The following is a 24,016-nucleotide window of genomic DNA, read 5'->3' as shown; positions in this document are numbered from 1 at the left end:
ACAAGCTGATCCCATGTTCAATGTGCCATCCTTTCAAATGTTTAAACATGCCCCCCCCCCCTTAACCTTTTATTCTCCAGGCTAAATCTACCTAGCCTCCCAAGCCACTTCTCATAGGGCATGTTTTTCAGACCTTTTACAATTTTAATCACCTTTCTTTGAACACTTTCCATCTCGTCAATATCTTTCCTGAACTTTTCCAGAATGAAAACATTAAATCAGTGGGAAGTTGTTAAGTCAACAGTTAACACCATTGATCCAGTGAGTCTTCTCTATTTGAGACTAAAAATCAGATTTAGGCTTTATACTTACTGATTTTATACAACAAAAAACAAATTTTCCCCTTGGAGTATAATAACAAACATATAGAAATATTTAACCACAGTGTTTTGAGACACAGGGTTATTGTTATCATTATTGGTGTAAATCAGTGGTTCTCAACCTGTGGGTCCCCAGATGTTTTGGTCTTCAACACCCAGAAATCCTAACAGCTGGTAAACTGGCTGGGATTTCTGGGAGTTGTAGGTCAAAACACCTGGGGACCCACAGGTTGAAAACCACTGGTGTAAAATGTCCCAGGATCGTAAGCACTTCAGGTAACTAAAAGATCCCACCAAACTCAAACAGTCTCATTTCCAAGGTATGATATGGTCTCTAGACTTTAAAGGTGGATGGACTTTGGGGTGGATGGGTCTTGCCTTTTTGACTCTCTGTGGATTTTTCATGCGGCGGCACTTTCTGATATCCATTTCTGTTGTATTCACACAGCCTGGCTGAAAAAGGTACATTTAGGAGGTTACTAGGAGACATCAGTACTGGTAAATGTTCATATCATTCTGCTTTCTAAATATTCAAAAATTTCAAACATTGATTTGCCTAGCTAGAGTTGCTATCATTCACACAAATGCTGTCGTTCCAATATTTGGCAATTATTTTGAAGGTTTAGTGATACTTATAAGGTAAACCTCACTGTATTACTTGTGAATGATCCACACTTCCAGCACTGCATAGGGTATTATTCTTCCTTCTGTGGCTCAAGGAGTCAGGGATCCGTTTCCATTCACCATGAAAAACACAAAATGGAAGAACTGGCCTCTGTCAAAGGGCATATTGGCTAGGGCTAGAATGATTGTAGTAAAAAAAAAAGTAAAAAAAATTCTACTTTTAATCAGCACTCTTAACTGTAGTGTCAAGGTCTAGATGACTCAATACAATGCTTGGTTTGTTATCTGGTTCATGGGAAAGGAAAAGTGATGGGCACAAACAGGCGTTATGTTCTAACTCTCAAAAGTATTTGTTCTGTTGCACAGCAACTGGCTAACAAGTCATAATGCATATGCATACAGCATCAGAAAGTTACTTTTTTAGATTACAACTCTCAGAAGCACAGAGCTCACATAGCTCTGCAAATTGTCTGGAGTCATTACATTATAAAGGAAGCCTTGTCAATGGTAATGCAGGCTGAACTGAAACCAGCAATAAAACACTGGCCATTATTAATTTCCTCTCACAAGTCTGGCCTGGAGATATGCCAAACATCTGTCATTGTCAGGCCTTTTAACCACAGGAGATTCAGCCTTTGCTTGCTACACCTGCTTCTTGGTAGTATTTGAGAAGCATCTTGGTTACTTCCCCTTCCATTAATTAAGCAAGCTGTACCATGGAAACTTTATTTGTAGTATGAACTAAAGAGGAATCGAAGATGATTCAAACTCGTTTCATGGACTTCATAAATCAGGATTTCCACATTTCTCCGAATAATTTTCTAACTCCAACTGAAGCCCAGGAAACTACTCTTCCCTCTTCAGGGTAATTTTGGGTAAGTCACTCTACTATAGGAACAGGAGGCTGGGAATGACAGCTGCACACCTGTGTTAAGAGTAAGTCCTGGTCCTAGCAGCTTAACAAAGTAGCAGAAGAAATATGTGAAAGGAAAGCATGCAAGATGAATAATAAATTATCATCTACAGTATATAGTATATCTAAAAGTCATTGGCTGCTGGTCCACAGATATGGAGTTGCAATCAACTGGCAAACATATAGTACTGGTCCTGGCTCATTTTGTCTGTGTTTTCTAGTCACCTGTCATCTTATGGTGATGGCATTAAAATGATAAGGTTTTAAAAAGCAAACAACAAAAATAGCCAGCCTCCCAGATCAGATAGCAATTTCTTCCTCTATTTCCTACACTTATCAGGCTTTAAGAGCAAAAAGTGACTTGTGAAGGGTTTTACAATCAACATTTCAGGAAACAAGACAAATGTGTTGGATGAGATATGCTTTAGAAGTAATAACACAAAATAGAATAAAATAGATATATTCAAGTTGTCTTATAGCTATCTCACATTGCAAAAATACTGTAGTTCATATGAAAGATTTCAAAAGGGATTTCAGTTGAAAATAAATGGCAGAAGGGTCTCAAAACAAACAGGAGTAATAGCAGTTCTTTCAGATGCATCATGCAAAAGCACATCCCTCTACCTGTCAGAAAGTGATCTGCAGTGGTTATCAAGGAAAGCACACAGGACATCAAAACAAATCTTACCACTGGCCTATGAACATCCCAGAAGGCTCTTTCTTGACTATCCAGAATTTTCCTTTCCGTTTTATCCTTTTTCCTGTCAATCCTGAAACAAGCAAATAAACAAATAAATCCCAGCTATCAACTGGACCAATTTGAGAATTCAGATAATTCTTCACTGTGAAATTTTGCCAAAGGGGGTTAGGATTAGGATTGTAGAACACCAAACCAAATCAGATCCAAATCCCTCTTTCCAACAGTTATGTAGAAGTATTGCTGCTCATGCTTCACAAAGTAATCATATTCACAATTATTTCTGTTTGTATGTATGTTATCCTATAAACACTCCCTGTGGTGCCAAAAAGTAATTGCTACACTTTCTTCCAGGTTGCTGAAAACATACCTTTAAATCAGGAAGGAGGAACCTGTAGACCTCTAGATGTTGCTGAAATAACAATATCCATAATCCCTTACGATTAGCTGGACTGACTATGGCTGGCTGAAACTGGATTTACTCAATATAAAACATGGCACAGGCTTCCCAACCTTTTTTGTATATGTCTTCAATTTGACTTGTTTTATAGCAGCCCTGTAAACTTCATAGGTTTTCTTTTGTTGTTGTTGTTGACTGCGATTCAATTAGCATTGACTTATGGCAACCCTATGAACAGAGTTGGAGCTATGGCCTTTTTAACTTAGTCTATCAATCTGAAATGCAGTCTTCCTCTTTTCCTACTGCCTTATACCTTACCAAGTATTTTTGTCTTTTCCACTGAGTCATTGTCTTCTCATGATACGACCAAAGTACAACAGTCTCAGTTTAGTCATCTTGGCTTCTAGGGATAGTTCAGGCTTGATATGCTGTAGGGTTCATTTATTTTTCTTTTTAGCAGTAGATGGTATCTTCAGAACTTTTGTCCAACACACACCTCAAAGAAGTTGTTTGTCTTCCTAACGTCTTTGAAAAGGAGTACTCTGCCGTGTTTTCCCCAGTTCCTTCCTTTGAAATATAGCCTACAGCAACTGGTATTTGTTAGCAGTCTCCCATCCAAGTAGTAACCAAGACTTACCCAGCATAGCTTCTTAGATCAGATAGGATCTGGTGCATTTAAGCCTGAGGTTATTCATTAATGGTAAGCACGAATATATAGAGGTTAAATGCTGATTACGTTTAGCATCCTGCGGTAGTTATGCCTACATAACTGTCCAAAATATAATATGCTGGCTTGTTTTGTTAGGCCTATATTGTACTTCTTATACATATCAAAAAGAACACAGCAATTAACAAAGCTTTTAGACCCCCAAAATGTTGAAAATCACTGAAAGAATAAGCAATGACATGATGGCCACTACTGTTAAACCTATGGTTTATTATATTAGACACATAAATCTAATAGTCTTACAGCAAGAGCTTAACGATGAACATCCTACACTTATCACTGTGGATGACACTGACTAATGGGACTCATTTAACATTGCCTGAGGCTCTGGGAATGCCCAGCGGATGGGGGCGGGAAATGTGTCATAGGAGAGAGGCCATCAAATGAAGCCGCCAGGAACTCAGGGGGATGGGAGTGGGAGGGAATAGACGCCCATTCCAGTTTCATGGCTCACATTTGTAGGGATGTCATAAAAATCAGCAATATTTCTGAACATAAGAATCAAATGAAATTTTAACGGGTTTCCACTGATAATAAGATAATTTGTGGTGGCAACTGACAAGAATAGCTGGCTTAATTTTGATTAGTCTCCCAAGTGCCACAGTACCTCTTTTCATTATAGGGGAGCTGTATGGTTTGATTAGTAGGTTAAGCAACTAAAGATTTAGTCACTTAATTGGTAGACTCCAAATGTAATTTGAAAAGGCCAGAAGCTAAAAGATATTGGGGCTATTAAGAATCCTATGAAATTGATGGGGTTCCCAGAAATTGACACACATTTTGTTCTGGTATATGCCTGTTATAGATAACATAAAGGTAAGAAAAAGGTAGCTTTTCTTTCTAAAAAAGGCAAGTTCTTAGAATACTATAAATGTTCTCACATATTTTACAGGTATTTTACTGATTTTTGCAACATAATTCACAAGTCAATGTCTAATCAACTGATAAAACACAGTAATACAAGTATATAATTATCATTCTTAAAACATATAGGTCAAATGAATAATATTGCCAAAGAATATTAATTTTTTTGTAAAACATCCTTTTTAGCTGCTCTCTCTATCCCTCACGCCTCTGTTTTAATGCCATTTCCAATCAATTTTACCATGCAATTGTTTTGCAGTGGTTTGCTGTTGATTTAAATGAAAGATGTAAGCTGAACTGTTTCTCTTGAGTTAGACACAGAAGGGAATAAATTATTTGAATAAGTAAACATTTGAATAATGTGCGGAATTGTTTAATCAACTTCCTTTTGACAAAGCAAATGATCATTTTGATCATTAAAAATTCATAGTTATAAACTACACCTATCAGCTACTTCAAGCATCTCCACTTGTCCTTTCAATGTAACATGGATGACAGCGCTGGAGAACGTACAACTTGAAGCCAATTTACCACGTAATAGATTCATTATGTAAAGTCTTCATGATGGAGCAGTATACAGGCAGTCTCCAAGTAATGAACAAGGTAAGTTATTAAGAAGGTTTATTCTTAAGTTGAAGTGTGTGTGTGTGTGTGTGTCTGTGTCTGTTTGTACACACACACACACACACACACACACACACAAGCAAGCTTTGGATAGCATTTAGAAGAATTAAAACCCTTGTAGTATTTACTAAGTGGAAGATTTCATTCCACTTTCTGTCCCTGTGATAACTGGATTTTGAAAATATGGCTTGTTGTGGAAACACGGACTGGTGATAAAGCTTCAGTGGAGACACCTTTCCCCCATGATAACACTTTCAGGGTGGATTTTCCTTCTTAAGAGAAGATTTATCTCACTTTCTGTTGTCTCACTACCATTCTTAACCCTAGAATCTAAAAAACCCTAAAATCTGGACAGTAAATAAAGAGCAACATCCAAAAAGCAGGGGAATTCCAGACAAGAATAAATCATGGCCAGCTAACACCTCACAACAAAGGATTCTCCCAGGCAGAAATCAGCCAGGCATTGAGCCTGCAAGACCATTAAATGCTAATCAAATTGGCCATTGGTAGCATTCACACCTGCCTCAAACAGACAAGAGTTCTTTCTCCCACCCTGGACATTCCACAGATATATAAAGCAGTCACTTGCCTAGTTTGCAACAGATCCTTCAATCTCTGAGGATGCCTGCTATAGATGTGGGTGAAACGTTAGGAGAGAATGCTCCTGGAACATGGCCATACAGCCTGGAAAACTCAAAGCAACTCAGTGATTTCAGTCATGAAAGCCTTCGACAACATATTTAATTGGGTATTTCTAACTCAGAGACTGTCTGTATTTTCGGTGGGTAATGGCAGTACCAGAGAAATTCTCCTTGTGGATGAAGCTGTCCATATGGTGAGAAGATTTTAACTGTTTTAGTCCTGAATGGAGTGCAGTCTCTACATTGCATGCAGGGAGAAGGGAAATGAACTCTGAAGCACAAGCTATAAAGAAAGAATTGTTAGCACTAACAGATCTGCATCCACATTGTTCATTTGTTTTGATTTGTTGGACTGAAAACACCTACTTTACTTGTGCTTCAGCTTGCATAAAGATGAACTCCCACTTTCTTGCAAAAGCCCTCTGTAGTCTCGCTAAATTCTCCTGATGAAAAGGGAAGATAAGAAGAATTGACTGTTATAACAAGAAATCAATTTTAAAATCTTTGTTTACCAAGTTGATCACATCAGTTGGAAAAGCTGGAAACTCAAAATGTCAGGAAGAAAGGGCAAGGAGAAAAGTGAAATGTGATTTATGTTTCAAAGCAGCAAAGTCTGAGCTGTGGTAGAATATATAACAATGTTTCTAGTATTAATGATGCACAAATACATGCACCAATGGTTGCATGTTCCCTCATTTCATGTATGTATTTATTTATTTACAGCATTTATATTCCGCCCTTCCCACCCCGAAGGGGACTCAGGGCGGATCACATTACACATATAGGCAAACATTCAATGCGTTTTAACATAGAACAAAGACAAGACAAACATAGGCTCCGAGCGGGCCTTGAACTCATGACCTCCTGGTCAGAGTGATTCATTGCAGCTGGTAGCAGCTGGCTTGCTCTCCCGCCTGCGCCACAGCCCGGGCCCCGGTATGCCAATACCTAGGAAAGGAGTCCCCGGTGGCGCAATGGATTAAACCCTTGTGATGGCAGAACTGTTGACCGAAAGGTCAGCTGTTCGAACCCGGGGAGAAGAGTGAGCTCCCATCTGTCAGCTCTAGCTTCCCATGCAGGGGCATGAGAAAAGCCTCCCACAGGATGGTAAAACATCAAACATCCGGGCGTCCCCTGGGCAATGTCCTTGCAGATGGCCAATTCTCTTACACCAGAAGCGACTTGCAGTTTCTCAAGTCGCTCCTGACATGAAAGAAAATCTTGGAAATATTTTGGGTGCTTCATATAATTTATTCCAAAGGTCTGGATGTATATAAGGGAGGTATTATCCCGTACTTGTATAGTCAAAGGACATTATCTACAAAACGTATTTGTTTCTGTGCAGAAATATTTGTGTGTGGTTTATGCAGAAAACATGCAGAAAAACAGCAAGTGGGCTTCCTTTAACAGAAATGTGCTTAATCATTTAATTTTACAAATTGTTTTCTGCACAGAAAAAACAATGCATGTTCTCATAAATTGGTTTCCCCAACAAAGTCCTGAAGTACACATAATCTCACAGCAGGTCATGTTTTCCCTGCGATGGTGTTAAGATATGTCCAGAATGTAAATATTAGTATTTATTCTTGTCATCCCTTAAAACTCTTACTGGATCCAGTAGGAATTTGAAAGTCCCCAATCACAGCTGAACTATGCCCATACATAATGGTTATGTGCATAGGCTTTCCTATATTCCTTATTCATTCCATCAAATTATTAAAGTGGTTCGAGCTGTAACAGCAGTATCATTTAGTAGAGTTCACATTCTTAAGTAATATGGCTTATAAGAATGAAACATCCTTGCCCCAATGGCAACCAATAAAATTCTCATTCAGGGTGCAGCAAAATTACCTTTTTGAACTATAGGAATTTTCCCAAATTAATAGACAAATAACTTGGAAAAGAGTGATAATCACAAGGCTAGCCATATTATGATTCCCATTTTTTTCTTGTTGGCTTTAAATGACAGCGAGTCAGAAACAGTTATTGACTAGAAACACCCAAGAATCTACCAATGCTCCTATAGTCCCTTCCCTCTAAAACAGACACAAGCTCAGAAAAAGAAAATGGATAGAATAAAAACTATACTGTGTGAACACAACAAATGAAGCTCTGGTAAAGAAAGAAATGCAGAAAGGATACAAACAGTAATGCTCAGCATTTTGTTTGCAGTCATAAGAAAAGCTATGCCTCTAGTTTTAACCAGGGATTCACTCTTATCTTTAATTAACTTGGCCAGTGTTGATAAGATCGCTCATCATGTGAGCTCTGCACTTGGAAGAAAATGAAAGATGATCTAATTGTCTGGTACTGTCTGATGATTATCCCTTTCAGTGAGCCCTAGATTATTGTATCATACCTTTGCTGAAAGTATACCAGAGCATGCCTGCTGGTGCTGAATAGAACTATTGTCAATTCATAAAAGAACTTCATGCTCAGCAAAACTGTCTAGCTGTTGGTAAGAAAAATGTATAACAACCTTTATAAATAAAGAAGGCAGAAATCTGGGGGTGTGAAAACACTGGTAAATTATAATGCAGTGTGGGAATGTTTTTATTTATGATTGCTGGTGGATTAAATTGACACTCTCTCTTATCTACCTAGTAAATCATGCTAAGCAGCAGTATAAGATAGAACAAATGTCTCCTCTAGTTTAACAGACACTAAATGAATGAAAGCATGTGAATTCCCCATCATTTTTAGAGATATACGTCTCTCCCCCCCCCCCCCCCCATCTTTACCCTTGGCTTCATTTTCTGGGGTTTCAGTTACTCATGGTCAACCATGGTCCAAATATATTAAACTGAAACTTCCAGAAATAAGTAGTGTATAGGTTTAAATTAGAGTGTCACATTCACATAACTTATATTATGGTATATTGTTATAATAATTGTATTTTATTACAGTTATTGGTTTTTTCTTTTACTATGCCTAATTTATAAATTAAACTTTATCATAGTTATGTAAAGGAATACAACAGTAATCTATATCTATATGTAGGGTTCAATACTACCTGCAGTTTCAGGCACCCATTGGGGATCTTAGAGTGTATTCTCCATATATAAGGAAGGCTATTGTACCAGTACATTATTCCCTTTTGTATATGTTTCTGGTGTAGAGATACAGATCTACCCAAGAGAATGAGATGCCTACTGGTGCAATAGCTAGATATGTACAAGTATGGAGTATGCAAGAGATGGGGACTGTGTAGATGCTGCTGGATGGCAACTCTCACTAGTCCTACCCAGCATATACTTTAGTGAGGTACGATAAGAGTTGCAGTTCAATACCATTGGGAAGACATGTTCCCTATTCCTGGGGTATGAAAAACTTTAAATAGTCTGCTCTTGTTCCAGACAACATAAATCTGACAAGAAATGAAATGATATCTCTCACAATAAGGACAAACACAAGAAGAACTCAGCTAAATAGGCAGAACAAGAGGAATCCAATCCAACATCTGATTTCCACAGACAGGCAGTCAAATGTTTTGGAAAATTCACAAATGGTATTCCAATACAAACAGTACCTGGGACTAAGTGTCAGATCGGGAACCATAACAGAGGTCACTGATGTGGCAATCAAAAATTAAAACTGGAATAGAGGATGAAGGCAAAGATTTAAATGTAGTATTTCAAAGGGGAAAGGGTAGGAGACTCAGCCCCCAGTTACAATTCTGAAATTTATGCTGGGCAAGCACGGAAGCAATATGAGGGGCTATAAAGAAACAATGAACAAATCCTCTTGACATTTGTAAGACAGAACATAAGTAACCTACTAATAATGTCATTACCAAGATAAACTTGAAATTCATGGTTATGCACTTTGGGAAAATGAGTAAATTCTTATCATTTATAGATAAACAATGCCATTTACCCAAAACACTCTATGAATGAAATTGTTCTAATTTGTGGAATCAGGTTACAAATAACCTGGAAGTGGTCTCTTCTGAAATAATATTAAGTGAAAAGGGATAAAAGCTCCATAAAGGTTTATCTGGCTTCATTATTCCATTTATAATTCCATTTATAACATTGACCCCAATGTACACATGAATTTGAGAAATTGTAATCCCAAAGCCAGCCATTTTAGAAGTTGATGCTGTCTTTATGAACCATGACAATAATAGTCCTATTTTCCAAAACTGAATGAACAATTTTAAACACTTAAGTCCCACACTCAGTTTGTTACACAGAAAAAATGGAAACAGAGTTCAACAAATTCAATTTAAAAGTGTTTGGAACTGTAAAATCAGTATACCTACGGCTTCATAATCTGCCAGCTCCAGTCTAGCTTTGTTCTGCATGGTCCTCTTGCAAAGATAGATGGCTATGGAGAGAAAAATAACAAAATGGACAGTTAAAGGAGTAATTCTGACAATATGTATACAGGCAGACCCTGAGTTATAAACATCAGACTTACAAACAACTCATAGTTAAGAACAGGGGTGAGACAACAGGAAGTGAGAGAAATCTATCCCACAGAAAGGAAATTCACTGTTGTAAATGTTATCAGGAAAAAAGGTGTCTCCACTGAAGCTTCCTCTCCAATCCTTGTTTACACAACAAGCCACATTTTTCAAAATCCAATTATTTGAATCATTTCAGTAATTGTAATCTTTCTACGACCTCATAATATGTGCCACCAGACTGGCCACGCATTGTGGCGAATCCAACGGTGTCAGAGTGGGGCATCGCCCAACTTACCCTGGGCCCCATTCCACGGAGGGAAGCGTCTGCCACCTGGCTTCCCCCTGTAGATCCCAATGTAACACAGGAAGCCTCCTGTGTTGCCGCTGCGGCGGCATATGCCAGTTCTTTAGTTTTGCGATGGAGCCCTGCTGGAAGTAGCTGTACGTCTGGGATGGGAGCCTGCGGCTTTGACACAAAACTAAAGAGGAACCGGTGTTTCCACCAAAATGTACTCCATCTAATAAGGTCACAAGATGCTTGGATCCCAGAGAAAAGACAGGTTATAAATACATTCTTAAGAATATCAACAACAGCCTGGCCTAATTTGTTACCAACATGGTGTGTGAGTCTCTAGGACTGAAAATATGTTTTGGGGGATAACAGAGCATCCCTTTTGGCTTTTCTGCCCCCTTCTGATTTTAGCAAGCAGAACATTTTTGCCAGTGCATTTCTGAGATTAGCTGGCAGATTTCAGATGGTGCTTCTTTAAATCAAGATTACACAATTAGAGCTCCTTGACTGTAAAGAACATGGTTTATGTATCTTATATTGTAAGAAATTTTTCAAGTGGACAAAGTATGACCTAAACAAATAAAGAGTAGAGAAAGAGCATTTCCTATTTGAGAAAAGCAGGTTGGGACTAATTCCTATCACCATAATTTTTCTTACTGACATGGTTACATTTATAATGCTTAAGTAAGAGATTACAAATGATGATAATCATATCAGAGTTACAATTTTGGTACCTCCATTCTATTAATGGCTACAATTCCTACATGGAGAGATATATAATCATTGTGTGCTGATTGTGATTGTGATGGGGGGGGAGGGTCATAAAGGGCTTTTGCCCAGCTTGTAAAAGAAACACTTCTCAAAGCCCTCATTTTATGAGAACAGGTATATTCATTTCCTTTGACAATGTCTGAAGTGAAAGGGAAAAAAATGATTTCATCATTTCACTATCGAGGTGGATAGCTGTACAAGAGACAGCAATAATGTACAGCGATAGCTAAAGATAACAATGCTGACATATTCTCTTTATGCATTAGTACTCAGCTGTTCAGTCATTTAATACTGAATTCTGTATTTTATTAGCTCATAAACCACAGCTATGTCTTTCCTAATGCCAGGCAAAAGGTTTTATTTTAAACTTATCCTCGCTCTTTTGTATATATCTACTGTATATCGAAATAACTCTGTTTTCATTTACCGATGTCAAGGTACTGCTATGTTTTGTAATATAATAGTTTATTCATCCACCAGACACATATCATTTATTGTACAGAAGACCAAATTCACCCACAGATCAGTGACTGAACTTTGCACCAAGGTAATATTAACACTGTTAAATCATTTGGTCTATATTGGACTATGCCATCTTTAAAGTAACAAACCACATTAATATCTACCACATTAAGTCAACATACCTGCATATCAGTCAATTCTAAAATTAACTTCCATATTGATGAAAGACACATCTACACAGATGGTTTAGCCTTAAGGGTGGTGGTGGAGAGACGGGGGAGGCAAATCAGCTCTGAGGTGGCTGCATGATGCATGGAGCGGATGCCAGATAATATGAGCCAAAGCTGCTTAAAGAGGCCTTGAACCATGTTAACAAAAGTTGCAGGTTGCCACAAAACTTCCTCAAGAATCTGCAGCAAACCGTACATCCGGCCCCATTTGAACAGTTGGCCTGGTTCTAAGATGGAACCAGCCACAACTGTTTTACATGCTCATCCTGTATTCCCTGGGCCTGGGTGGTCCAGAGACACAAGATAGCACTTGCTGTCCCCCTCCTGTTCTCATTATATGGGTGGATTCTGGATGTGGTATGGCTGGTGGCTATCACCTTTTGCTTGGAGTGACACTGGCTAGGGCGCAAGGTCAATTGGAGAAGGGAGGGGGAAAAGATAGGAGGGTTTCCTCCATTTTCCCTCCATCACTCTAGAGTCCTCAATGATGTCACTCCAGGCAACTACAATGGAGTCGGATGCTAAGGGCAGGTGTCCAGCAGCAGAGAACTGAGTCAGACTCCTTCCTGCTTCCAAAGCAGCCCAGAGGCTGGCGGTGAGGATTCCTTCTCACCTATGTAGTGGGCTGGAGGCTGGCAGGAAAATCCACCCCATGGGTGTTCAGGAATTCGACAGGCCGAATTGGCTCAGTATAAAGCGTCCATGCAGAACTGCCCTGAGTTACTGTGCAGATAAAATAGTTCACATTTGTTCTGACTTACATACAATAGTTGATATAGCTAGCTGTCTGACTGATTGAACTGACACCCTGCCTTTCTTGCAGGATGCAATCCAGTTCCAGCGGATGTGCCTTGCTTGACCAGTAAGTACTGTTGGGATATTTTCAGCAAAGAGAGACTTCTGTTTGAAATACCCTTTCTGAATCCTGCCATACTGGATATATAACAGCTCTAGCAGTTAATTGATGAAACTCATTCGAGTGATCTATTTCAATCGGTTTTCTGGTCTGGTCATGGTACTGAAATAGCTTTGGCTGCCTTGGTCAGGACCACCACAACTACCTTTACCACTGCCATGAGTTAGGCTCAAGAACTCTAGTCCATACATAGGAAAACAAAACAACATAAACTATTTGTAATTGTATAATGTGAAAAAATCATACTTCATACAATAAATAATAATACTAACCTCTGATTAATAACCAAATGAAATATTATATTTTTAGAATTTTTTGTAAGACTACTTATGGCATATTCACAAATGATTTTTTAAAATAAAATAGCAAATAATGCTCACCATAGTCTGTGTTTTCTGGCTCCCAACAATTTGAAGGCCAAAAGTATGGAGCCTGAAAAGCAGCAAATTGTATTGTATCATTAACATGCAAGCATTCAAATCAATAATGCTATTCTGGAGTCAAGGAACAGGAATTCATAGAATCATAGGAATCACAGTCATGGTTTTGTGCAGTTAGGCACAGTCAAGTCTAAATGAAATAAATAGATCATCATCTGAGGTAATCTAACTGTGTTCAGGTTAACTGTCTCAATTGAAAAATAAAACTATGGAGGAAAATAAAAGTGATTATTAAGATATCATAATCAGAATGATCTTACCATGTACGGCCTCCTGAAATATAGAACACTGACATATGGTCGGGACTACATAAAACATGATAAGGATCCTGTTAGATCAGAATGAAGGTCTATCTAGTCAAGGATTCTTGTTTATACAGTGGTCAATCAGATACCCTACGGAAAGCCTGCCCATGTCCCAGTACCTGTAAAGAAAAGCATACTGCCTTTGATAATGGAGGTAAAATGTAACCTAGTAGCCTTATCCTCCATGGGTTTGTGTAATCCCTCTTTTAAACCCACCCAAACTGGTGGCCATCACAACTTCTTCCTATAGCAAATTCCACAATATGGGTGAGGAGGAGATACTTCCTTTTGTCTGCTCTGGATCTGTCAACATTTAACTTCAGAGGGTTCTAATACTGTGATGACCCACATTTCTAGTATTATAATTTCTTGGCGTCATGCATACCATATATAAAATACTCTTGTATAAGTTGACTTCATGAATAAGTCGAGGTCAAGTTTTAGAAGTAAAATTATGGATTTTGATATGATCCATGGATAAGTCTAGAGAAGACCTGAATAACATACAGCCTAGAGCTGCATATAGCCCCCCCCCTCCACCCAAAGCATTTTGGGCAGCCCAAGGAGGCTGCCACTCCCACTGGTTTCCCTGGCGCCAGTGCTGGAATTAGCATTGTGCTCAGGTGTGCACAAACACAGGGCCCCATTGGCCAGGGAAGGCCATCTTCCTGCCCAAAAGTTTTTTTATGATGGATTTTGCCTATATGGTGCAATTCTAAATTTGAAGGTGTTCTTTTTCGGATGATTCCAGACATAATGATAGAGCTGATAGTCTCTGGGAGTGTGCCACAAAGCAGGCAGTGTAGTCCTATTGGGCCTCTCTCCTCCAGGGCCCAAGAAAGGGGCTTCCTAACTAGAACAGGGCCTCATTTGTCCTAAATCTGGCACTGCTAGGTGTTAGACATGGGAGTTGTATTTACAAGATTTTTAGCCTTCTCTGACAAAGAGTGCTGGTGCCTTACCAAACTACAATCCGCATAATTCCACAGCATTAAGCCATGGCAGTTAAAGTGGGCACCTTACCTGCTTTACAGCCCCTCCCTGGCGACTATATGACTAGCCCACACCCCTGGATGGGTCTCTTTGCCAGTGAAGGCCATTCCCTCCCTACCAGGCTTCAAGCTGGGTGAGACAGAGAGGGAAAGGCAGCCCAGAGCAAGAATGGAGAGGTGGCTCATCCCTGCCTGCCTCTCTTTCCCTCCACTCGCCATGTTCTCTCCTTTACTACCACATCCACACCACTGCATTGGTAGGGCCTGCTTGGGAAGATTGACAGGGATGCCAAGGATTTGCTTGCCTGCAGCACCAGCTGCCTACTGTTTCACCTCTGTGGTGATGGGAAGAACTGCATTGACCCTGCTGAGAGATGGAGGGCTGGGAGAGGTGGTGGAGCAAGGAAAACATGGGATTTCCGCCGTTTCAGCCAGAATCGGAGCCTCTCCACCTGGAGGATGTTTGTCCTCAAGAATGTAGCCAAACAGGCCTTGGGCAGAATTCTCCCCCGTTTTCCTGGAGGGACAATTATAATAGAGATAGGGGAGCCAGGGAGGCTAATCGCCGGAGCCTGAGAATCGCTGCCAAACAACTAGCTGATTAGGTCTGCTTCCCTTGGGAAATTCTAAGGAGTCATGCATCTGGACAGAGTTGGGTTTCGCTTCTCGTTCTCTAGGGAAAGTGTTCTGTTGGCGGGAAAACGAGACCCAATATAGGTGCTGGTCGCAAGGGGAACTTTGCGGAATCAATTGTTCAGCTTGAGGAGAGAGATCGTGTGTGGACGTCGTAACCCCAGTTCCTTGTTTCCCGGATCAAGTTTCCAGCCTTGCCTTGTTTCACGGACTTCCTTGGACTGTTCATGTTTTGTGTTTGCCTCGTTCCAAGTCTTTGATCTAGCCAAGAATCAAGTTATTTTCTAGCCTAGTTGTCAAGCTACATTGGACCTTAAAGACTCTGTCATTCCCCACACTATTGCTCAGCAAAGTGTGTGTTTCGGTCAAGTGGATTATAACTTTGGACTCTAATATCTTATATTGGACAATACATTTCTGGACTATGTTTGACCTCATCTGGAAGGTCTGCTTCTGAACTTTATTCTTCACTTGTTTTTATTGACTATATATATTTCTATAATAAAGATATTAGATAGATTCTGGCCTCTGTGTAAGGTTATTGGTGCTCTGTAGCCTGGGTTCTGACAGAATCAGAGAATCCTAGAACTGAAAGAGATCACAAGAGTCATCCAGTGCAACCTCCACCATGTAGGAATACACAGTCAAAGCACTCCCAACAGATTGTCATCCAAGCTCTAATCTGGGTAATCCAAGTGTAATTAATTGATATTAATTGAAACGTCCCTTTTTAATATTGTGACTTTTTATATTTGCATAATAGTTCAATCATTAATTATACCTTTACTTTGAAAGTGTGGCAGAAAAACGTATCTGAGGCCCAAATATGTTTGGCCTATTTTAATATTTGCCTCTTACTACTGCCAAGTTGTTCTGTACTGATCTAGAGTAATTGTGCAGAAAGAAAAAAGTCCTCCCTCAGGGTCCAGTGACCATTGGCCACTTATAATAATAATAATAATAAAACTTTATTTATACCCCGCCACCATCTCCCCAACGGGGACTCGGGGCGGCTTACATGGGGCCATGCCCAGACACCATACAATATAACAAAATAAAACAACATATCATAACACAATATAACAGTGCAAAAATAATCATATACATTACAGCACAAATCAGAGACAACAGTAAAAAACAGGGCGGGCCACATGAACACTTAATTAAAAACTCGGGAGAGAGAGACATAGGAATAGGGGGAAACAGGGAAATAAATGGTGGAGCAGTCTAAAGGATAAAAACCAAGGGGAATGGCCAGAGCAATATATTACATTTACTCCCCAAAGGCACATCGGAAAAGCCATGTTTTTAGATCTTTCTTAAAGGCTAACAAGGTGGGGGCTTGCCTAATCTCAGTGGGCAATGAATTCCACAGTCGGGGGGCCACAGCAGAAAAAGCCCTCTCCCTCGTTCCCACAAGACGGGCCTGGGACAGAGGCAGTGGCGAAAGGAAGGCCTCCCCGGATGAACGAAGGGAACGAGCAGGTTTATGGTAGGAGATACGGTCCCTAAGGTAGGTGGGTCCCAAACCGTTTAGGGCTTTATAGATGATGGTCTGCACCTTGAATTGGGACCGGAAAGTGAACGGCAGCCAGTGGAGCTCTTTAAACAGGGGAGTAGATCGTTCCCTGTAGCTCGCCCCTGTTATTAATCTGGCTGCCGAGCGCTGGACCAATTGTAATTTCCGGGCCGTCTTCAAGGGAAGCCCCACGTAGAGCGCATTACAGTAGTCCAGTCTAGAGGTAACTAAGGCATGCACCACCGTGGTCAAGTCAGACTTCACGAGGTATGGTCGCAGTTGGCGCACAAGTTTGAGTTGTGCGAAAGCCCTCCCGGCCACCGCCGACACCTGAGCCTCAAGCGTCAACGCTGAATCCAGGAGGACCCCCAAACTGCGGACCTGTGATTTCAGGGGGAGTGCAACCCCGTCCAGCACAGGTTGCCACCCAATACCCCGATCAGATGGGCGACTGACCAGGAGGGCCTCTGTCTTGTCAGGATTGATCCTCAGCTTGTTCCTCCTCATCCAGTCCGCCACAGCGGCCAGGCACTGGTTCAGAATCCGAGGGGCTTCCTTGGAGTTAGATGGAAATGAGTAGTGGATTTGCGTGTCATCTGCGTAGAGATGGCAACACCCTCCAAAACTCCGGATGACCTCTCCCAACGGTTTCATGTAGATGTTAAATAGCATGGGGGATAAAATAGACCCTTGCGGGACCCCACAGGTCAATGGCCAGGGGTCCGAGCAGGTGTCCCCCAGCTTCACCATCTGGGAACGACCCTCCAGGAAGGACCGGAGCCACTGCAGAACCGTGCCACCGAGCCCCATCCCGGCGAGCCTCCCCAGAAGGATACCATGGTCGATGGTATCGAAAGCCGCTGAGATGTCCAAGAGAACCAGCAGGGTCACACTCCCCCTGTCCAGCTCCCTGCGGAGGTCATCCACCAAGGCGACCAAAGCCGTCTCGGTACTGTACCCAGGCCTGAAGCCAGACTGCGAGCGGTCCAGAAAATCAGTGTCATCGAGAAATTCCTGGAGCTGCGTGGCAACCACCCGCTCCAGAACCTTGCCCAAAAACGGGAGGTTGGAGATTGGTCTGTAGTTGTTACAAATAGATGGGTCAAGCGAAGGCTTTTTTAGTAGTGGTTTTACTACCGCCTGCTTAAAGTAGGATGGCACCGACCCCTGAACCAAAGAAGCATTTATTATGGTCACAAACCAATCCAACAACCCATCTTTGGCCAGCTTGACCAGCCAAGAGGGACAAGGATCCAGAGCGCAGGTGGTCGCCCTCACAGACCCAAGAATCCCCTCCACGTCATCAGGAAGAACAAGCCGGAAAGAATCCCATAAGATCGAACAGACAGGTACCTCGGTTACCTCCGCTGAGACCACAATTGAGCTGGAGTCTAGCTCAAGGCGTATCTGAGCAACTTTGCCTGCAAAGTGGTGCGCGAAATCGCTGCACCCAGTTGCCAAGTCATCGGGAAGCCCCTGGACCTCAGGAGGCCGCAGGAGCTCCCCCACAACTCGGAACAACTCCGATGGCCTGTTGGCTGCAGACGCTATGCGGGCAGTCGTGAAAACTTTCCTGGCTGCTCGCAGAGCCACGGAGTACGCCTTAATAGCGGCTTTAGCCCGTGCTTGGTCGGACACGTCCCGAGATTTCCTCCAGATGCACTCTAGTCCCCTCCTCCTACGCTTCATCACAGCCAACTCCTCGGTAAACCAAGGAGTCGACGCGACTCTACGCAGTGAGAGGGGACGTTCGGGAGCGATCGTGTCCAATGCCCTTGATAGCTCACTATTATAGCGATCAACCAGGACATCGACAGGATCGCCAGTCTCCAGGACAGGAAGATCCCCAAGAGACCTCAGAAGTCCATCCGGATCCATCAGTCTCCTGGGGCGGACCATCTTAATGGGTCCACCACCCCTGCGGAGGTTAGAAGGCACGGCGATACTTAAACAGATCAGATGATGGTCAGACCATGACAATGGAAGAATGTTTTGCTCTTTCACTCTGACTGTCCCACCGTCCACAACAAAAACAAGGTCCAAGGTGTGTCCTGCCTGATGTGTGGGCCCTGATATAACTTGAGACAGCCCCATGGTTGTCATGGCAACCATGAAATCCTGAGCTGCACCTGTCAATGTGGACTCGGCATGAATGTTAAAGTCTCCCAAAACTATCAGTTGTTGGGAGACAAGGGCCGCATTGGAGACCACTTCTGCTAGCTCGGACAGAGAGACTGCTGGGTCGCGGGGTGGACGGTACACCAACAGAATCCCCAAGCTGTCTTGGGCTCCCACCTTCAGGAAGACACACTCGAACCTCGGGGATTGTGGAACGGCGCATCTGATCAGGGCGATGGACTGCCGAAAGATCACCGCAACTCCTCCTCCCCGCCCCCCAACTCTGGCCTGTTGATGCACCCCGAAACCAGGAGGACACAGCTGGGTAAGATTCACACCTCCCAGCTCATCCAGCCATGTCTCGGTGATGCATGCCAGATCTGCCCTCTCATCCAGGATCAAATCCTGGATGACAGCTGTTTTACCATTGACAGATCTGGCGTTCAAAAGCAGGACCTTAAGGTTGGGGGGTCTGTCCTGAAGACTACCACACCTAATCCTCTCCAGGGTCGCAAAAACTCTGTTGCGCTTCTCCCTGGGTTGGTGGTGACCGTGCTTTCTCCTCCCCCATATCACCTCAATGGGGCCACCTCCAGTCAAGCCCTCCTCCCCCTGATGGAAAAACTGGGCGGAATTGCCAGTTGCCGGGACTAGTCAACTGTCCTGGAAAGGAAAGCCTCCAAAAGTGCTTGTTTGTTTACAAAAGGAGCTTCTCTCCATTATTGGGAGAGAGGCATCGATTGATTTGGCCTCATCATGAATAGTAAGCCAACTAGACAAGAGTGGAGACTTGTTGTGGGACTGGGGGGTAGAACAAGCATGACTTCGCAATGGGGAATCTTGAACATCCATACTCGGCCCGATGTCCAAGGGGCGAATTAGTGGGTCTACTAGCACCCTCCTAAGAGTGATGCCCCACTGTTGCAGTTTAGGCCCACACAAATACAATTTATCCCTTAATATTTTATCTTCCAAGCCGATGATAAGACACAGGGAGCGGTTCCAGGATTGGTACTCCCTACAAAGCCAGTCGATAGTCTTAATCTTCACTTCCGACCGGCTTATGGATAAAATTTGAGAGAGAGATATCTGGACCGCTCGCTTAGAAGTCCACCTGCCTCTATTCAATAATGAGTCTGAAACTTCCACTGCAACCTTATTTGTTCGTAAAAGATGTTGAGAATTGCAGGAAGTATCCAAAGGTTGTTCAACCAATTTAGAGGACAGCTCATTATTCGGCTTCTGCAGGGCATTGTTGGTATCCTTCCTATCCATCCTCCCCATGCTCTTTGACCACCATTTCCCCACATTCAGGAAGGTCAGAAGTGGCATCCTGGCTGAGAGAGCAGAGGGAATTGGAGTTACTTTTATGTTCTCCCAGAATTGACTAAGTTCTTTCCTTTCACCACTCTACTCAAAGATGGTTCCTTTTTAAATAAGATTTAAGGTAAAGTACTTACACTGACCCATGGATAAGTCGACCTAGGTTTTTGGGGAGAGGGTCAATTTTTTAATTATAGGTTTTAAAGCATTTTTAATCTGCATGAAGATGATGTGTTTCTTACCTGAAAACGAAAGAAAGTACCATCATCCTTCAAAGTAAGCACATGATCTGAGATTGGAAAAATATATCCCTGTGCTGCGACGAGGCTGCCCATGTGTATTGCTTCAGCTGCAAATAGAACAATATCACATATCTACATGGTAATCTATATCAATGTTTCTATGAAATAATGTATGCTTGAAATTGAACATTGATGGCCTGGTTAACATGACCTAGCTAGTTGATCAAATATCCTTAAGCATGGCCATATTGGCTGGCTCAAATAAGAGGATGTTGCAGTACTGTCTTCTGTCAACAAGGTTGTAGTTATGGGGAAGAGGGAGAAATGCATTTTTCTTTCAGTCCCAAAATTTCTAGTAATAACTTGAAGCAATAGTTGGGAATTTAGAAATACAATTTAGCCACCTGAAGGAAGTGACAGGCAAAGTTGCCACATGTGCCTTTGAGTCACCTATTGACTGATGGTGACTCCATGAATTTCATAGGATTTATTTACACACAAGAAAATTGGTGGTTTTGCCAGTTCCTTCCTCTGCGATGTCACCCATTGTATCTGGCATTTATCGATGGTCTCTCCTCTAATTATTAACCAGGGTTGACCCTGCTTAGATTTCAAGATCAGACAGGATCTAGTGCCTTGAGTGTATTTAGGCATGTGAACGATAGTGAATGATTTCTATTGTCTCACTTTCTGTAATGCTAGAAATTTGGGGAGCAAATAATACTTCATTCGAGAAGAACAGAATATTTATTGGGGAGGGAAGAATGCCCTCATTTATCCCTTCCCAATGGGCACACTCCATCTGTCAATGAGTTCCAGTGATCACGGAATACCTCTTTATTAGTCATCCCTCTGATCTGAGACTATTACTGATGCTACACTTATGATTCAAAATTACATTTATGTGAATATATATCAACATAGAGAGAGTTTGTAAACTTCCCTTTCTATTCCTATGCTAACTAATAAAATAAAACAAAATTTAGAATTTAAATATGTGTTAAGTTTATATTAAAAGGTGCATTATTTTAATGTACACAAATTTCGTCCTTAAGGCAGTTGAGGATGGGATTGCCAGGAAGGCCATATGAATCAAATACATGTAACCTTTCCAATTGAGTCTTCTCCTTGTATGTTGGATTTCGATCCTAATAATCCCCAGCCAACATGGTCAATGGTCATATTGGAGATTACAGAGATAATCTGGAGATTACAAAGATAGCAATTCAATACATTGGGAGGTACTTGGTTGGGGAAGTCTGGGCTTTTGCATATACCTACTTCATTTGCTGTGTCTTTGGGGTAAGGGAGAGATATGTGTTTGTTCTTCATTGTGCCAAGAGAATTGCTGAACTACCAAGTATATGGCCAAGAATGTAACTCAAGTCATGTATGTGGATAGCCTACACTCTTCAAGGGTTTATTATAACCATTTAGCTATTTTTAATACCTCTCCACATTTTCTGAAAGACACTGAAATATCCTCAAAACTGGACAAGCTTGCTGGCTATCAACAACCATAATTAGATATTCTAAAGATATAAAATAAATCTACTAATATCAAATAATACCACACCAAGTTAAGGAGGAGATTATTCTAAAGCTCCTCCAGGTTCCTGACTGACTAAATTGTGTTAAGAAGGACTGAAGATACTCTGCTGTGAAAAAGTATTTAGAGATGGTCTCAACATTAGTGTATATACCCTGTTTCCCCTAAAATAAGACATCCCCAGAAAATAAGACCTAGTAGAGGTTTTGCTGAATTGCTAAATATAAGGCCTCCCCCGAAAGTAAGACCTAGAAAAGTTTTTGTTTGGAAGCATGCCCGCCAAACAGAACACCAGAGCATGCAGGATCGGTAAATGTATGTACCATAAAGTGTTGAACATGGAAATAATGGCAGTAACAAGAAATTCTTGATAGGATTCACAGTTCGTCTGGTTTGTGATGACAACTACTGTACAGTATATAATAAATGTTCATTTTTTTTGTTCAACAATAATTGTGAATTCTTCTTCATGGAAAAATAAGACCTCCTCTGAAAATAAGACCTAGAGCATCTTTGGGAGCAAAAATTAATATAAGACACTGTCTTATTTTCGGGGAAACACGGTAGTAGGAAATTCTTAACCCTTTAGTTCTGGATAACATTACAGAATTCAGCAGTGAAATCTATAACGTATTATCTCGCAACACAAAGCCCCATGTAATATTTCTTGGTGTTACCTGGATCTTCAACGTTGAGATTCTTCATGATCCATTGCACTATGTCAGCCCCTGGAAAGAGAGAAAGGGAGAAATCATAAATGGTCTGTAGACCACAAAAGTTTATGCCACAATAGATTTGTGGATTTCTAAGGTGCTACAGGAATGTGTAGGTTTTGCTGGCATAAACTATCATGACCATTCCTTTGGCAATTGATGAGGTATCTTCAGAAGATGAAACTTCTTCTTTGACAGAGTGGGATTACTATAAATTTCACAACTATCATGTGTTCCCTAAATTCTATGCGCCCAAAGCATCACTCATCTGCTCCATTCTGGTTCTGCTTTATCTTGCCATGATAACTAAACGTTATCTCATTGTTTAGAGACAGAATACTTCTGAATGCATATTGCTTGAGAAAACAAAAAGGAAATGCCATTGGCCTCAGAACTCCTCAAAAGCATTTGAATGGCCAATGCTGAAACGGTATGCTGGACTAGATGACAAACAAGGCCATAAAACTTGAGTACAAGTCAACAGTGAGGTCTGATATCAGAACACAATGCCTACATATCCCCCATGACTATGTGTCAGTTTTTTTTAAACTTGGAGAACTTCGATACTGCCATTCTGGCTAGGAATGATAGGGCTCATATTTATTTATTTAAGTATTCATAGTCCAATAATGTAGAGTTCACCAGGTTGAAGAAGGCAGCTATATAGGTGTGCTAGTTTTCTTGACTCACTAGGCTGTCTCGTATTTTGAGAAACAAATGTAAACATATATTCAGGTGTAAATTTCACAGAAGAATGACACACATATAGTCATGCAGTATTTATTGTTTTAACTACATTGTGAACGGCTTTAGATCCCATACTGGGAAAATGGTGCAGTATTCAATAACTAAATAACATAGAAATAAACAAACATGCATATTGACTGTCACTGTAAATATGCACTAATGGTTTGTTATAAGATGGCTGTTTAAAAGGAACAGATTTCTGAAGATTAAATTTATCAAAGGCTATCGGTCTCAATTCAACCTCCATGTTCACAAGAAACATTCCATTAAGGATGAGATGCTTGAGTGGACAACATGTCATCTTTATGACTTGTTTATGAAATTTCACTGACAGGTGTTAGAAATGGAATGGCAGACTAAATTAGTGTTTCCCAAACTTTGGTCTTTCAGATGTTTGGAACTCCAGTTTCCAGAATCCCTGATCAATAGCCAAGGCAGAGTTTGGGAATTACTGAACTAGGAAAGCTGTTTAAGAAATCCTGTTAGGACAATTTGCAATGATCTACATAATATGTCTAGACAACAAGAGTGAGAAAAGTGAGG

The 24,016-nt window shown here is 41.2% G+C and overlaps 1 protein-coding gene across 2 annotated transcripts in view; it reads right to left on the bottom strand.

Annotated features, from left to right (window-relative positions):
* rgs6 (regulator of G protein signaling 6) overlaps window positions 1–24,016 on the bottom strand; it is a 315,892-nt gene that overhangs the window by 84,717 nt on the left and 207,159 nt on the right. For both annotated transcript variants that reach the window (XM_062968089.1, XM_062968090.1), the window contains exons 4-10: window positions 22,691–22,741; window positions 20,465–20,571; window positions 13,273–13,324; window positions 10,075–10,139; window positions 6,177–6,253; window positions 2,546–2,627; window positions 699–773 (exon numbers count right to left, since the gene is read on the bottom strand). In XM_062968089.1, the coding sequence (XP_062824159.1) occupies window positions 699–773; window positions 2,546–2,627; window positions 6,177–6,253; window positions 10,075–10,139; window positions 13,273–13,324; window positions 20,465–20,571; window positions 22,691–22,741 (509 nt within the window). The remainder of the gene's footprint in view (window positions 1–698; window positions 774–2,545; window positions 2,628–6,176; window positions 6,254–10,074; window positions 10,140–13,272; window positions 13,325–20,464; window positions 20,572–22,690; window positions 22,742–24,016) is intronic.

This window comes from Anolis carolinensis, chromosome 1, assembly GCF_035594765.1.
Source record: "Anolis carolinensis isolate JA03-04 chromosome 1, rAnoCar3.1.pri, whole genome shotgun sequence".
Taxonomy (NCBI): Eukaryota; Metazoa; Chordata; class Lepidosauria; order Squamata; family Dactyloidae; genus Anolis; species Anolis carolinensis.
Note: the sequence above shows the minus strand (reverse complement) of the source record. Positions and strands in the feature narration are given on the sequence as shown.